The sequence below is a fragment of the Phyllobates terribilis genome, unplaced genomic scaffold (genome assembly GCF_046119375.1).
Source record: "Phyllobates terribilis strain yellow unplaced genomic scaffold, ASM4611937v1 Scaffold_4__5_contigs__length_816908805, whole genome shotgun sequence".
Lineage (NCBI taxonomy): Eukaryota > Metazoa > Chordata > Amphibia > Anura > Dendrobatidae > Phyllobates > Phyllobates terribilis.
In genome coordinates, this window is record NW_027362764.1 from 64,891,109 (window position 1) to 64,908,306 (window position 17,198).

The following is a 17,198-nucleotide window of genomic DNA, read 5'->3' on the forward strand; positions in this document are numbered from 1 at the left end:
TATATGAATTTTTAAAACAGTTAAAAGGGTGGAATAACTAAGCTACACAAATTTTACATTTTGGAAATATCCTATGTAATATATACCAGGTCTGAAGTGGTGGATGATATACGGGAGTAGAATGTTCTGCATGTGATTGTTATTTGTCTATTACTTGTGTTATAATAATGTTTTTCTTGTCTTTTTAGGGAGGAGAACACTGTTACTATCAGGGCCAAATCCGAGGAGCGCCCAAGTCTTTTGTGGCTCTGTCCACCTGTCATGGACTTCAGTAAGTGAACTTAAGTACCGCAACATGTAGATGAGATTTTTAAAAACCTCATTAACTTAGCGCCACTTACTGGATGTAGCGATCCTAAAAGTCAATGTTGACCCTTTAAAAGGTCTTGCCATATGACTTAGGATAAGAAGGCTCGTTAAAGGGTCGATATTGACTGTTAGGATCACTACTTCCAATAGGTGGCGCTAGGGTTCCCATCCTCTTCCTCTCTGAAGAAGCAATTTGCATATTTGATTTCCCAGAATAGCATTGCATGGCCTTTAAGTCTCCTTGCGCTCACATTGCACCTCTATCCACAAGGAGAAATATTCTCCATTAAACCAACTATTTATAGAGCCAGATTCACCCCAAAAAAATCTGCACGTAACTCGTGCAGATTTTGATGCAGAAACGCAGTGGAAATCCTTCATCAAATCCACATTGTGTGCATGTACCCTGAGAATAAGTTCCAACAATGAGCTTTTAATATTGCCGATTTTCTGCACCAATCAGCTAAATGAGGTTATACTTATATATTTTAATACTTTTTTTTACATGTCTTTTATTTTATTTTTTTTCCCTCTTTTGATTTATCATGTTTTAAATAAAACCTGCAGGTCAGTATACACAGTGTAAAAAAAAGCATCTATAAATGTCATACACATTGGAACTGTTAAAAAGAAAAATCTGCTGCAAATACGGATGAGCTGACAGGAAAAACACTGTGTAAAATACACACATTTTGACACTTTTTTTGCAGCGTTTTTGATGTGTTTTTCCCATGTGGTTGAAAAACACAGCAAAAACGCTGAAAGAAGGAAAAAAATAAACGTGTCCATGAGACTCCAGGAATCTCCTTCACTTTACTAGGAAACTGCGCGGAAAAACGCAGCAAATACTTAAAATGTGCACATACCCTTAGATGCTGCGCTTTTTGCTCAACAAAAATATGCAGCGGAAAAAAAACGCACCAAATACTCAACGTGGGAACTTAGCTTTAGGGCTCATTCAGATGTCGATGAATCTCGTACATGTTCTATCCTCGGTTTTCACAGATGTATCCATTTTAGTCCATGATGCGTATTCCCTGCCTGTGTTTTTTTGGTGGACCGTGCTTCACGGGGACATGTCAGTTTTTGATCTACGTCATGGATGAACATCACGCACACAAGTCTATGGGTCGGTGAAAATTTGTCAGAGCCTGTGTGCAATGCATGAAAATCGCTGATGGTGAAAAATAACACACTGACTACAGATTCTGCTGAAACCCAGATCCAAAACCCCGATGAACAAAGCTTACTGTTTTTACATTGAGAAAAATCAAAGCTATCTGAATGAGATCTTAGGGTATTTTTGGTTAGCAAAGCTGCAGCTCCTGGTCTTGTATTGACCTTATAGACAATCTAATGGCAAAAGTTCTGTCTGATATCTGATGGATGCAATTTGCAGAATTGAATCCAACACATCAAAAATGGAGCTCTGCTGCCCTCTGCTGGTTATATATAATCATAGCATGAACAACAATTTAAATGACCGTTCCATTTAAATCCGCTTCTTAGGCCATGTTCCCACAATGAATTTTTAAGCTGCGTATTTTCTAAAAAAATGCAAATAACCTATATTACTTAATCTGCAACATTAAAAACTCACCCAAAGCTCATCATGGGAATGTCACCTTACTTATAAAATTAGGCTGAATTCAGACAACCCTTTTTCACAAACTTGTTCTATCCATGTTTTTTTTTTCACAGATAAATTACGTACCTATTATAGTCTATGGTGCTGTTCACATATCCGAGTCACAGATCAAAATCACTTGTTCAGGTATATTAATCCATGAAAATCATGGACAACACAGGGGTACTATCCGTGGCCAATCCGGGTGCTGTCCACTTTTAACATTGGAATTTTTTATTTTTTTGGTATAAGAGAAAATCACAGATAATATGTGTTTATAGAAACACTGATAAAAATCAATGTGTGAAAAAAAAAAACAGAAGTGTGAATGAAGCCTTAAAGGTAGATTCATACACAGCGCTCTTTCATAAAACGTCACTGCCATTTTCAGTTATATATACTTTTTTTTTTTTTTGTGCCAAAGTCATAAGGAAGCAGAAATATAAAAAAAACTGGAAAGTAAAGTGCAGTGATGCGTTTCCAAAGGAAAAAGGAATGCCTTTTACTTATCTCCTATGATCCAAATATGTCCCCATATAGCGCAAATGCTGACCTTTTTCCCCTGTGTTTTTTTTTGGGGAAGGTGTCCGCACCAAAATACGCAATAAAAATCAGCTCTGATTATTGCATTGTTGCATTTTGTCATCTTTTATGTATATGTTTTTGGTGCAGATTTGAAGCAGTGTTGTCTTTTGTTTCTTTTGCTTCCTTTTTTATGCAAATTAAAAGCTGCTTTTTACAGCACCGGTGAAAGCTATGAGATTTCAGAAATGTCATGCACACAACCTTTTTTTTTTTTTTCCTGACCGAATTGGAAACTGCTGTCTTTTTTTTCAATCTGTAGAGTGCCAATCCTTTCAGCTTTTTTTTTTTCCCCGTAAAAAAAAAAAATAATGAAGAAGTTTAAAAACTCTGCAAAAAAACAGAACTATGCGTTTTTGGTGAATAAAACTAATTTCATTAAACATGTACTGCAGACAAATGGCACATATAATCTGCACCAAAAATGCACAAGAAAAGCATTAACGTTGCAGCAAATTCTACTTTTTGTAAACAGTTTCTTTACTACCAAGAGAGAAGGTTTGACTGCAGATAAAACTCTGAAAAATAAGTTTTTTCCCCGCAAAAAGAATTTATTACTTATCGACAGGATAGAAGATACATTTCTGATCAGAAAAATCAGCGTCCGGATGCCCTGTTCTTCTGTGGATAGGGAATAATTGCCTTTAGCCTTTTATAGTGTTTTTTACCTACCGGTTTCCTTTTACCAGAAGGAAAAAAATATTTTCTGAATCCCATCAGGGCAATGATACAGAAAAAAAATCATTGGTTTAAAAAAAAAAAATCCAAGCATGGATGAGGAATGATGAAAAAAAAAAAAAAATGAAGATCAGAATTGAGTAACGGACTATGTCTTTCTCCATGGCAAAAACTAGATGTCATCTGCCGTCAGAAAAATTCCCTTGAAGTCCGTGTTCAGATGTGTGAGGTTAGGATATGTGCACACTGAGTTTTTTGGAGCAGGTTCCACCCAAAAGCCGCTTGAAAATTCGTGCAAAAAAAAAAAAACTTTTTCTGTTCATTTCTATTTTTTTTAAACCATTTTGCTGTTCACATCACATGTTCAGTCTTTTGAACACTTTTTTTTTTTCTTCTCGCTTCAGGTTTTGAAAAACACCTGGTCAAAATAAAAAAAAAAGAGCGCACATCTATTTATTGAAGCAGCTCTTGATGGAAAATGCTCCAAACAGAAGACTGTAAAATACACTTGAAGAAGAAAACTCTTCCAAAACCACTGTAGAAAAACTAGAAAATTTGTAATTTTTGAACTCCTGAAAATAAGCATACCCCTTTTTGAAGCGGTCTCTTTGCTAAGGGCAAAGAGACTTTTTGAGGTGTTCAGAAAAAAAAGTTTGTGTTTTTTATATCTGAAAACCACTTCAGGAAACTTTCCTTTTTGGGGGGATTTTTCTTGTCCTGAAGTGTTTACTGAAGATGTTTTCAAGAGTGTTTGAATCTTTCTTCTTTTGCAGCTTTTTGATTGGATGTTGCAGAGCGGATTCCATCCGGAGCTGATTCTAAGATATGACTCGCACTTTCTTTTTTTTTTTTTACCGCTTGTTTTTCAAAAAGTGGGAAACAAAAGATAACAAAATTCTTCACGTGAACAGCGAAGAAAATAACCATTGAAATCAATAGGCTTTTAAGCATTTTTAGGTGACTTTTGTGGCATTTTTGAAGCGGATCTGCTCCAAAAAACTAGTCAAAAAAACTTAGTTTGCACATAGCCTCAAAAGGAATAGGTCTTGCATTTATTTTAGCTGCAGTAAAGGGTTTGTCCCTCTCCGCTCACTTCCACATCTGTTTACATATTTTGTACTATACTTTATTTACAGATTTTGGGCACAGATTTTGCAACAAAAATCTGCAGTGTGTGCACAGGGCCTTACAAGTAACTTTTTTTTATTACTGATTTTTCCTAGTGGGATGTTCTGTGATGGGAATCAGACATATCTCATTGAACCAGGAGAGAAATATAAACCAACCGTAAGTCATTTATACTTCACTATAAAATCAAGAGTTTTGTATATTGTGACGATTGTAATGCTGCTTAGTACAAACTCCGAGCCATAATTGTGCACCCATAAGTGTTTGTGGGACCAAAATACATAAGCTTACTATTTAAAGGGTACCTGATGTTTCAGAATAACCTGTCATTTGTGTGTACATAAGGAATGACACTATACCTGACCATTATATCACTTGTATCTTGCATTTTTTCAACAGTTTTGCCATTTCTAATTTTCAGTTGTCTCTGAGCAGGGCCGGCTCCACGTTTTTGTGGGCCCTGGGCGAAAGAGTCAGAGTTGTGGGCCCCTTTAATACTTACCACGATTCATGATGCACAGATACCGCAGAGAAATATAGATATAGTACAATGCAAAGATTTGACTTGCAATGCATTGTGAAAGTATTTGCCCCCTTGAACTTTTCTACCTTTTGCCACATTTCTGGCTTCAAACATAAAGATATAAAATTCAAATTTTTGGGGGAAGAATCAACAACAAGTGGGACACAATCGTGAAGTGGAACGAAATTTATTGCATATTTTAAACTTTTTTAACAAATTAAAAACTGAACAGTGGGGCGTGCAATATTATTCGGCCCCTTTACTTTCAGTGCAGAAGTTCAGTGAGGATCTCTGAATGATCCAATGTTGTCCTAAATGACTGGTAATGATAAACAGAATCCACCTGTGTGTAATCAGGTCTCGGTATAAATGCACCTGCTCTGTGATAGTCTCAGGGGTCTGTTTCAAGTGCAGAGAGCATCATGAAGACCAAGGAACACACAAGGCAGGTCCGAGATACCCTCCCTGCTGCCACACCTAGGCCTATGTAGCACATGTTCAGGAGTGGCAACAGTACTGAGCAGTGTAGCTGTGAATTCAGCACTGGAGAGAGGTAAAACACTAAGTAGAAAACAGCAGCAAGGTCTCCGCCTCTCTCTCAATTTCTCTCCTATCTATAGACTTCAATAGACTGTAACCTGATCCCTCATAGAACCGGAACAAGACAGATTTTAGAAGCATTTCTTTTTAAGGAGGCAGGAGCAGGAGGGGCTCATAAGTGGGGAAAGAAGTAGGTTTCTCTGATACAAAACATTACAAAGTTTCTTATATTTGCTTGTACTATTGATTTATGCTACATGCATGTACCTCTGCCGTGTACATGAGGTCTTATGTGTCACAGTCAGAATACCTTATAATATATGGCAATATTTTGTATGTCAAAATGTATTTAAAGGGGCTGTCTGCTTTACATAAGCACTTGAGTTAAAATATCCCCCCTGTATTTCCCCAATCAGAACTCAGATAATGTAAGCAGAATGCTGCTGCGCGCTCGGCTGTATTGACTTTAAGGTACGCTGTGCAACGCTCCATTTTCACTGCAGTGTTACTGTACAATGAACGTTTCGTCTAGGTCAGTACTTAAACTTTATTTCTATTTCTTCGATTTGCCTGCAAATCGTATAGGACTTAGGACTTGCAATACCCATTAAACTGTATAAAAAATACAGACATGTCACAAACGGGTCACACGTGACTGATACTGACGTCTCTGCAGGTAAAGTCGCATGTTATGTTGCAGGTCTGGCACGTGTGGTAACACCACCGCATTCTGGCGATGTTGCTATTTAATATTGCAATCTCCATGTGACATGATCAGAGTAACCATGATGTTGTCCAAGGCTTTCACCGTTAAAAGGATAGGTGATAATTTGTGAATCGATGGGATCACCACTAGTGATGAGCGAGCATGCTCGCCACTGCTCGGTACTCGCCCGAGCATCTCAGTACTCGAGATGCTCGGAGCTCGCCGAGTACTTGCGCGATGCTCAGGCAGATGCTCAGGTCCCCGTCCTGCATGTTTGCCGCTATTTAGAGCTCCAATCAACATGCAGGGATTGTCTGCCACTCACTGTAATGCCGCAGCCATGTTGGTTGTGGCATTACAGTGATTGCCCAAATCAATGGGAACAGTGCTCAGTGAAACATGAAAAGTCGTCAATTCAGCAGCCGCACACAGTTATAACATCGGTACCCGACAATTTAGAACAGAAAGAATAGAGCATCACACATAGATTAGATAGATAGAAACATGTCAGTCACATATATAATGAGTACAGTGACAGTGTTGGTTACTGTTCTTGTCATTTAGTGTTAAAATAAAGGATTTATTTAAAAAAAAATTGGCGTGGGGTCCTCCGTAATTTTAGTCTCTAGCGGAGGTTAAGCAGACAGCTGGGGCAGATGTTTGAAGCCTGGGAAGGGGGTAATACCCACGGAGCTTCCCAGGCTACTAATATCAGCCCCCAGCTGAATACCTAGCCTTTACTAGCTATTAAAATGGGGGACCCAAAAAAAAATGACGTGGGGTCCCCCTATTTTAATAGCTAGCAAAGGCTAGGCAGACAGCTGGGGGCTGATATTAATAGCCCAGGAAGGGTGCCATGCATATTGGCCCCCTCCCAGGCTAGAAACACCAGCCGTCAGCCACCCCAGAAATGGCGGAGCCTTGCGCTCCTCAGTGTCTCGCTGTGACATCCAGATGAACTCGGCTCACCTCATGCATGTCACTGACAGCGTGGGAGAATTCTCCTTCGCATGCGGTGCCGGCAAATGACGTCACCGCGTGAGCAGGAGAATTCTCCCATGCTGTCAGTAACGTGCATGAGGTGAGCCAAGTTCATTTGACATGAACTCAGCTCATCTGGATGCCGTCGCAGCGAGACACTGAGGAGCGCAAGCATGCCTGCGCTCAGCAGTGTCTCTGAAGGATGACAAGCTGGATGGCAGAGTTCTGCTACGATCCAGCCTGCCATCTCAATGCCATCCCAGCGTGGGAGAATTCTCCTGCTCACGCAGTGACGTCATTTGCCGGCACCGCATGCGCAGGAGAATTCTCCCACGCTGTCAGTGACGTGCATGAGGTGAGCCGAGTTCATCTGGATGCCGGTCACAGCAAGACACTGAGGAGCGCAAGGCTTCTCAGTGTCTCTGTGGCATGGCAAGCTGGATGGCAGCGTTCTGCTACTATCCAGCCTGCCATCTCAATGTAGCAGAGCTGGAGCCGTCGTGGGAACCATGGAAAGGTAAGGATGAGGTTGGTTAATTATTTTACTTTTATTGCAGGAGACATTGGCTTCAGCTGGAAGGGGCGTAATGGTAAGTAGAGTTTAATTTAGAATATTAAAGTATTGTGTTTATTTCAATTAAAATTTTTTATTCTGGGTGTTGGTGTTTTTTTTCACTTTCACTATGGGGTTAGTAATGGGGGCGTCTTATAGATGCCTCCCCATTACTAACCTGGGCTTGATGTCAGCTGGCATTATATGCTGACATCAACCCCAGCCCTATTACCCCACTGCCACCGCTACAGGGCAGTGGGCAGGGCGAGGCTAAGTGCCAGAATTGGCACATCCTATGGTTGCACCATTTCTGGGGCGGCTGAGGGCTGGTGTTTCTAGCCTGGGAGGGGGCCAATATTCAAGGCACCCTTCCTGGGCTATTAATATCAGCCCCCAGCTGTCTGCCTAGCCTTTTCTAGCTATTAAAATAGGGGGACCCCACATCATTTTTTTGGGGGTCCCCCATTTTAATAGCTAGTAAAGGCTAGGTATTCAGCTGGGGACTGATATTAGTAGCCTGGGAAGCTCCGTGGGTATTACCCCCTTCCCAGGCTTCAAACATCTGCCCCAGCCGTCTGCTTAACCTCAGCTAGAGACTAAATTAACGGGGGACCCCACGACAATTTTCTTTTCAATAAATCCTTTATTTTAACACTAAATGACAAGTACAGTAATCAACACTGTCACTGTACTTCATATATATGTGACTGACATGTTTCTATGTATCTAATCTATATGTGATGCTCTATTCTTTCTGTTCTAAATTGTCGGGTACCGATGTTATAACTGTATGCGGCTGCTGGATTGACGGCTTTTTTAAAGAGACGGGTGTATGAAAATCGGAGGGCACCAGTGTGTTCCGAGTGCCCTGCTATGTTTTTCATGCACCCTCCTACAGTGGTGGCCAAAAGTATTGGCACCCCTGCAATTCTGTCAGATAATACTCAGTTTCTTCCTGAAAATGATTGCAATCACAAATTCTTTGGTATTATTCTCCATTTAATTTGTCTTCAATGAAAAAACACAAAAAGAATTGTCCTAAAGCCAAATTGGATATAATTCCACACCAAACCTAAAAAAGGGGGTGGACAAAAGTATTGGCACCGTTTGAAAAATCATGTGATGCTTCTCTAATTTGTGTAACTAACAGCACCTGTAACTTACCTGTGGCACCTAACAGGTGTTGGCAATAACTAAATCACACTTGCAGCCAGTTAACATGGATTAAAGTTGACTCAACCTCTGTCATGTGTCCTTGTGTGTACCACATTGAGCATGGAGAAAAGAAAGAAGACCAAAGAACTGTCTGAGGACTTGAGAAACCAAATTGTGAGGAAGCATGAGCAATCTCAAGGCTACAAGTCCATCTCCAAAGACCTGAATGTTCCTGTGTCTTCCGTGCGCAGTGTCATCAAGAAGTTTAAAGCCCATGGCACTGTGGCTAACCTCCCTAGATGTGGACGGAAAAGAAAAATTGACGAGAGATTTCAACGCAAGATTGTGCGGATGGTGGATAAAGAACCTCGACTAACATCCAAACAAGTTCAAGCTGCCCTGCAGTCCGAGGGTACAACAGTGTCAACCCGTACTATCCATCGGCGTCTGAATGAAAAGGGACTGTATGGTAGGATACCCAGGAAGACCCCACTTCTTACCCCGAGACATAAAAAAGCCAGGATGGAGTTTACCAAAACTTACCTGAGAAAGCCTAAAACGTTTTGGAAGAATGTTCTCTGGTCAGATGAGACAAAAGTAGAGCTTTTTGGGAAAAAGCATCAACATAGAGTGTACAGGAAAAAAAAAGAGGCATTCAAAGAAAAGAACACGGTCCCTACAGTCAAACATGGCGGAGGTTTCCTGATGTTTTGGGGTTGCTTTGCTGCCTCTGGCACTGGACTGCTTGACCGTGTGCATGGCATTATGAAGTCTGAAGACTACCAACAAATTTTGCAGCATAATGTAGGGCCCAGTGTGAGAAAGCTGGGTCTCCCTCAGAGGTCATGGGTCTTCCAGCAGGACAATGATCCAAAACACACTTCCAAAAGCACTATAAAATGGTTTGTGAGAAAGCACTGGAGACTTCTAAGGTGGCCAGCAGTGAGTCCAGACCTGAATCCCATAGAACACCTGTGGAGAGATCTCAAAATGGCAGTTTGGAGAAGGCACCCTTCAAATATCAGGGACCTGGAGCAGTTTGCCAAAGAAGAATGGTCTACAATTCCAGCAGAGCATTGTAAGAAACTCATTGATGGTTACCGGAAGCGGTTGTTCGCAGTTATTTTGGCTAAAGGTTGTGCAACCAAGTATTAGGCTGAGGGTGCCAATACTTTTGTCTGGCCCATTTTTGGAGTTTTGTGTGAAATGATCAATGATTTGATTTTTGCTTCATTCTCTTTTGTGTTTTTTCCTTGCAAGCAAATTAAATGAAGATAATAATACCAAAGAATTGGTGATTGCAATCATTTTCAGGAAGAAACTGAGTATTATCTGACAGAATTGCAGGGGTGCCAATATTTTTGGCCACCACTGTATATACCCTGCCTGCCTGTCTGCCTATATATTCTGCCTGCCTGACATGTTTAATTGTGCACTGTTCCCATCGATTTGGGCAATTTTTGACCTTCTGCAGACCGCCGGGGGGGACCGCCAGAAAAATGTTCGAGTTTCCCATAGACTTACATTGGGCTCGTTGCTCGGGTCGAGCACCCGAGTATCACAATGTGCTCGGCCCGAGCTTCGAGCATTTTAGTGCTCGCCCATCACTAATCACCACTGATCCAGAGAAATTTGATCCGAATGGAGTAGTGAATTCTCAATGAGACTGTTAGGGATAGGGGAGTATGGCACTCTGCTTATTTTAGGGGTCCCATATACATCACTCACCTTATTCTGGGGGTTCCATGTACAGCACTCGGCTTATTCTGGGGGTTCCATATACAGCACTCGGCTTATTCTGGGGGTTCCATATACAGCACTCGGCTTATTCTGGGGGTCCCATATACGACACTCGGCTTATTCTGGGGGTTCCACTTACAGCACTCTATAATAAGCAGAGGTTCCATGTACAGCACTCGGCTTATTATAGGGGTTCCATGTATAGCACTCGGCTTATTCTGGGGGTCCCATGTACAGCACGTGGCTTATTCTGGGGGTTCCATGTACGGTACTCTGCTTATTCTGGGGGTTCCATGTACAGCACTTGGCTTATTCTGGGGGTCCCATGTACGGCACTCGGCTTATTCTGGTGGTTCCTTGTACGGCATTCGGCGTATTCTGGGGGTTCCATGTACGGTACTCGGCTTATTTTGGGGGTCCCATATACGGCACTCTGCTTTTTCTGGGGGTTCCATGTACGGCACTCGGCTTATTCTGGGGGTTCCATATACGGCAGGCGGCTTTTTCTGGGGGTTCCATGTACAGCACTCGGCTTATTCTGGGGGTCCCATGTACGGCACTCGGCTTATTCTGGGGGTCCCATGTACGGCACTCGGCTTATTGTGGGGGTCCCATGTACGGCACTCGGCTTATTGTGGGGGTCCCATGTACGGCACTCGGCTTATTGTGGGGGTCCCATGTACGGCACTCGGCTTATTCTGGGGGTCCCATGTACGGCACTCGGCTTATTCTGGGGGTCCCATGTACGGCACTCGGCTTTTACTGGGAGTTCCATGTACAGCACGCAGCTTATTCTGGGGTTTCCATGTACGGCACTCGGCTTATTCTGGGGGTTCCATGTACAGCACTCGGCTTATTCTGGGGGTCCCATATACAGCACTTGGCTTTTACTGGGAGTTCCATGTACAGCACGCGGCTTATTCTGGGGTTTCCATGTACAGCACTCGGCTTATTCTGGGGGTTCCATGTACGACACTCGGCTTATTCTGGGCGTCCCATATACGGCACTCGGCTTTTACTGGGAGTTCCATGTACAGCACGCGGCTTATTCTGGGGTTTCCATGCACGGTACTCTGCTTATTCTGGGGGTCCCATATACAGCACTCGGCTTATTTTGGGGGTTCCATGCACGGTACTCGGCTTATTCTGGGGGTCCCATATACGGCACTCGGCTTTTTCTGGGGGTTCCATGTACAGCACGCGGCTTTTTCTGGGGGTTCCATGTATGGTACGCGGCTTTTTCTGGGGGTTCCATGTATGGCACTCAGCTTATTCTGGGGGTCCCATATACGGCACTCGGCTTTTTCTGGGGGTTCCATGTACAGCAAGCGGCTTTTTCTGGGGGTTCCATGTACAGCACGTGGCTTTTTCTGGGGGCTCCATGTACGGTACTCGGATTTTTCTGGGGGTTCCATGTACCCCATGTGGCTTTTTCTGGGAGTTCCATGGGGAATGAATGAAGTTGGCATGCATACGCTGCCTCTGCTACATTATGTTGGGAATAACCCTTTAAATTATGGGAGCCCTGATGTACTTATAGGTGGCATCCCTACAAATCTGAACTATATGGAAAATTCTGTGAATAATAGAGAAACGATCAAAACTGCTGGAGAGAGGAGCATGGACAGAGCTGTGTAGCAGCCACTTATCTCCTACCCTCTAGGCATGATCACTTAACTCTTAAGTGCATACTATTGGATGCCTTGGAAGGACCGCTCTGCTCAGGTTTACTTTTGTATTTTATAAAGTGGTTTCCGGTACTATGCAATTATTGACCATTGTTTAGGGCAGAGGTGTATCTAGGTTTTCTGGTACCCAGGACAAGAGTTGTTTGGCACCCCCTTCCCCCAGCACATTTGCGACTTGTGCACTTAGTCACGTGCCGACGAGCTGCTCTCCCTAATTCTCTCAATGTTCAGTGAAAAACAGAGAAGCAGAAGAGAAGCTCGTTGTCACATGACCCTAAGTATGAAAATCGCCATATGGGTGAAGGGGCCATGTGATGACTGCTGGAGCCTGCAAGCAGAGCTGAATCCTGACAGTGAGGATATTACACGCTGTTGGGGTTGGTTACAGGGCATCATTTTATAATTAAAGGTTTTGTCCAGATTTGAGATTAAAGTCTGCAGTCACTCTGCAGGCTTCTGAATTCTCACAGCGAATGCCTTGCACACTTTTAGGATTCTGCCTTGTACAAGTATGTAATTTGTATACTTCTGGCCACATTCTGACTAGACTTGTCCGGCCTCGCTCAATTCATTTTCATTGAGTGAGGCCACGCATGTCTAGCCGGCTTGTGACCGCATGTATGCAAATCGCTGGCACGAGAGAATCCTGACAGCGTACAGTGCGCACTGTGAGAATTCAGAAGCCTGCAGTCACATAGAATGACTGCAGACTCCTCACACTTGGACAACCCCTTTAATTATGAGAATTAGTATCACAAAAAAACATTTACATCCAGGTACCTTTTTAGATGACCGACTTCAGAGACGTCTCTTTCTTTTCATCTTCCTCTTGTCCAGACTCCATGATGACTTTTCTCATCCGCAGCTCGTCTCTGCAGACTTCCATCTTCTCCGGTCTTCTGCAGCACATCCCCACACGATGCCCTGAAAGATAGCAGTGTCATTTTAATTCTACTGAATAATAATATCTGCCCTACACTGAGCCCCTGAAAAAAAATTGGCCCTCACTATATTCCCTGCACAAAATATGACCCCCACACTGTCCCTCTTATGGTACATGCTCTCCACACTGCTCTCTCCTTTCCATACTGGGCCCCCTCTTCACACTGTGTCCCCCCTATAGGGTCCAGTCTCTATACTGTGCCCCCTCAACACACTCCCCCTCCTTGGCATACTGTCCCCTCCTGGCTGTGCCCTTACACTGCCCCCCTATGCTAACCCCCACACACACTACTCAGCCTTTATTCAGTGCCCACTCACACTATTCCCCTCAATAGTCTCCTCACACATTTGCCCCTTCCACCTCATACTGTCTCCTCACAAATCCCCCTGGCTCCCCATACTGCGTCTGCACCCATCTTTCCCAATAACCATACTATGAATACACCCATCCCCCAATGCTGTTTCCTCATACATGCCCCCCATCTCCCCACAAACTGTGTCTTCAAATCGCTCCCACTCTCCATATTGTCTCTGCACCTGTCCCTCCCTTGCTCCCCAAACTTGTGCCCTCAAATTCCCCCCCCCACAGAATAAATCTCTCCCCACAGCAAAAATCTCCTCCCACAGAATAACGCCCCCTCCCCCCCGTTACATTTAATCTTCGGTGTCTTCAGCTCCACAACCACGGGAGCACTTTCCACCAATGTTCTTGGCGCACCTCTCAGCTCGGAGAACGGTCGAATCTCAGTGTGGGGGGTGGCAAAATTCAGCCGCCGGGGGATGTGGGGGGGGGGAGACACCTCGAACCACCGGATTAGGTGGCCCGATGGCGACACCCTGCCACAGATGCCCCGGCTGCCCACCCCCCCCAGATACACCTCTGGTTTAGGATAGGCCATCTGTAGGGAACTGGCGTCTCCACTGACCAGCTGTAGGGACTTTGGTAAAAAGTAACAGGACTTGTAACATGAAACATAGCCCCTCGCTTCTGCTTTTGTGCTTTAGTGATCGGCGAGTGTCTCAGCACCCGGACCCCCCACCAATAAAAACTTCTCTCTCTATGCTATGGCATCTCAAATATGTTAAAGGGAATCTGTCATGTCAGTTGTATTAAACTGTCCCCAGGTCACAATTAGTGATGCATTGTTCATCGCTAACATGCTTACTCCATGAAAATCAGTGCTATAGTCATTTGCCTAAAGCACTTTATGTAGTTATAACTTACTTGCTCGTTCAGGCAGAGGGGTGTTCTTTCCTGCATTTATTCATGCTGGTCGCCGCCCACTATATTCAAATTCTAATTCCGCGCTTGCGCAAAGTTTTTTTTGCACCCTTACATTAGCGCTTAACTTTTTTTTTTTTTTTTTTTTAAAGCAATTCCATAATTGTCTATCGTATAACACCTGGTAGAGATAACATTGCTCATCAGGGTGTCACGATTATAGCAATAGCCAAATATGTATGTTTTTATGTTTTATAGGTTTAAATGATCATTTTTCTCCTTTTGGTTGTCAAGTACTACTGATTGTATTGGCTTTTTACTTTATTTTTTTTTTATGAAAGTAAGATTGAGTCACTCCTCAACAATTAAATTCCAACACCAAAAAAAAGCTAAATCGTGGAATTCTGGAAATCACAGCATGGATAGACATGTTACTGATATATACAGTGGGTACGGAAAGACCGCTTTACATTTTTCCCTCTTTGTTTCATTGCAGCCATTTGGTAAATTCTAAAAAGTTCATTTTTTTTCTCAATAAAGTACACTCTGCACCCCATCTTGACTGAAAAAAAATGTAGACATTTTTGCAAATTTATTAAATAAGAAAAACTGAAATATCACATGGTCATAAGTATTCAGACCCTTTGCTCAGACACTCATATTTAAGTCACATGCTGTCCATTTCCTTATGATCCTCCTTGAGATGGGTCTACTCCTTCATTGGAGTCCAGCTGTGTTTAATTAAACTGATAGGTGTGTGCCTTTCCAAATCAAGTCCTGTCTATATAAGACCTTACAGCTCACAGTGCATGTCAGACCAAATGAGAATCATGAGCTCAAAGGAGCCATACCACTAATTCCACCACCAACTCAATGTAACGCCGAGCTTTACCGGGATTGAAGACTAGAGGGGTCTGACCACCATACATTATGCCACCCCACACCATAATCCTAGGAGGAGGACTAGCGTGAAATTCCTTTGTGAATGCCTATTCATGGTGTTGGCTACGTGGTCTCCAGACCAATCTTCTCCGGCTATCATTGCATCTAAAACTCATCGTGGAATAGGTTTCCATTGCAGTCTTGCCCTGCACCATGATAGCCATCGAGAGTGGTGGTGTGAAGCCAGTAAAGCACCTGTATATGAACATCTGCCTTCTGATGGTTTGTGTAGACAATGTTTGATGCCTTTGGCTTGGTATGTGAACTCCAATTTCATTTGCAGTACAGAATGGATCACTCTCTGCCATTCTTCAAATCTGATGAGACGATGTGGGTAAAGCCATGAAGGGGAAGAGAATATCACTCCAGTCCTACTCCTGAAATGATGGTGTGGGGTGGCATGATGTACAGTAGCCAGACCCCTGCAGTCTTCATTCCAGGTGCATGAACAGCTCAAAGTCTCACAGATTTGTTTTTTTTTTTCTCATAATTTACATAGCCGTATCATGTCTCCATGCTGTGATTTCCATAAATTGCACGACTTTTCCTTCTTGGCGTTGCCATTTCAATGCTGAGGAGTGTATATCATTCGAAAGAACAATTAGCTCTGAACTTCAATGCATGAGTAGTAATTCATTCATTCACGAGCGCAGGCTGTCATGGAAACTTTGCTGGGTTAAACACCCGTGAGCAGAATTATTGCAGACTCCAACAATACTGTATAAGGAAGACTTAGTTACAGTGGAGTTCTGTGGGTGATAACAGGAGCACAGCTTCAGAACCTGTGCCATCACAGAGTTGTACAAGAATGACACTGTGCCATAGATACAGAACCAGACACAGCAACACAGATTCTGCTGATCGTGGGGCACTGTAGTTTGGACTTCTTCCGATCACATATTGGAGGATAGACCATCAACTTTTTATGTAGAAAAAAAACAAATTTTCAAAACTTGTGCATTTCCTTTCCATAGGATGTAGTGGTATATCTAATTTCAGATGCTTGGAACAGGCAAAAATCACAGCTATTAAACATTTACATGCCGCTGCAAAGATCTGACAGCAACATTTATATGGTTCTGGTCCTCATGCCTGACCATTACACATCGGGATTGTGAGGTGGTGATGGATTACCATGTCATGTTTTTCCTATATACCACAATACTAAAGAAATGGAGTATAGACTACAAGCAATCAAATGATAATCCATATACAGCCTGGTGCTGCATGTGTTATACCAAACTCGTAAAAGGTTTTTATTTTTTGTTTTTCATTTACGTCACCATTTTTCTTCCATTTGTAACTTTTTTTCTTTTTCCATCGATGGAGCTGTGCAAAGACTTGTTTTTGTGTTGTGAGCGGACATTTTTATTGGTACCATTTTGGGACACATACGAAGTTTTGATCGCTTTTTATTGCATTTTGTGGGTGACGTGCAGCAACTGAAAATGGCAATTCTGGTAATTCGATTTTTTTTTTTTTCCTTTGCTTTATGGTGTTCACCGTGTGGGTTAAATAGTTTTATATATTGGATAGCATTTCTACAGACATGGCAAGAGCCAATATGTTTAATTATTTTTTTTTTTATTATTTCTTTGTGTGTAAACTGGGAAAAAAAAAAGATTATTCAAACTTTTTTATACTCTTTATTTAAACTTTTTTTTTTTTTTTAGGGGACATTCACCTACAATCCAAGAAATGTGGGCCTTCAGCAGGCCCCTAACTGCCATGGCAATCCATCAGCAACTCACAATCATGTCACATGGTAGATAGGCTCTCGAAACGGCGTGCCACCCCGATCGTAAGCCATAAATGCTGCGGTCTGCCGGAGGACTTTAAAACAAGTTAAAGGAGTATTCCCATCTCCAAGATCCTACCCCAA

General features: G+C 42.6%; 1 protein-coding gene across 4 annotated transcripts in view; it reads left to right on the forward strand.

The window, feature by feature from the left end:
• ADAM22 (ADAM metallopeptidase domain 22) overlaps window positions 1–17,198 on the forward strand; it is a 312,368-nt gene that overhangs the window by 161,454 nt on the left and 133,716 nt on the right. For all 4 annotated transcript variants that reach the window (XM_073677446.1, XM_073677443.1, XM_073677444.1 and 1 more), the window contains exons 5-6: window positions 189–271; window positions 4,420–4,483. In XM_073677446.1, the coding sequence (XP_073533547.1) occupies window positions 189–271; window positions 4,420–4,483 (147 nt within the window). The remainder of the gene's footprint in view (window positions 1–188; window positions 272–4,419; window positions 4,484–17,198) is intronic.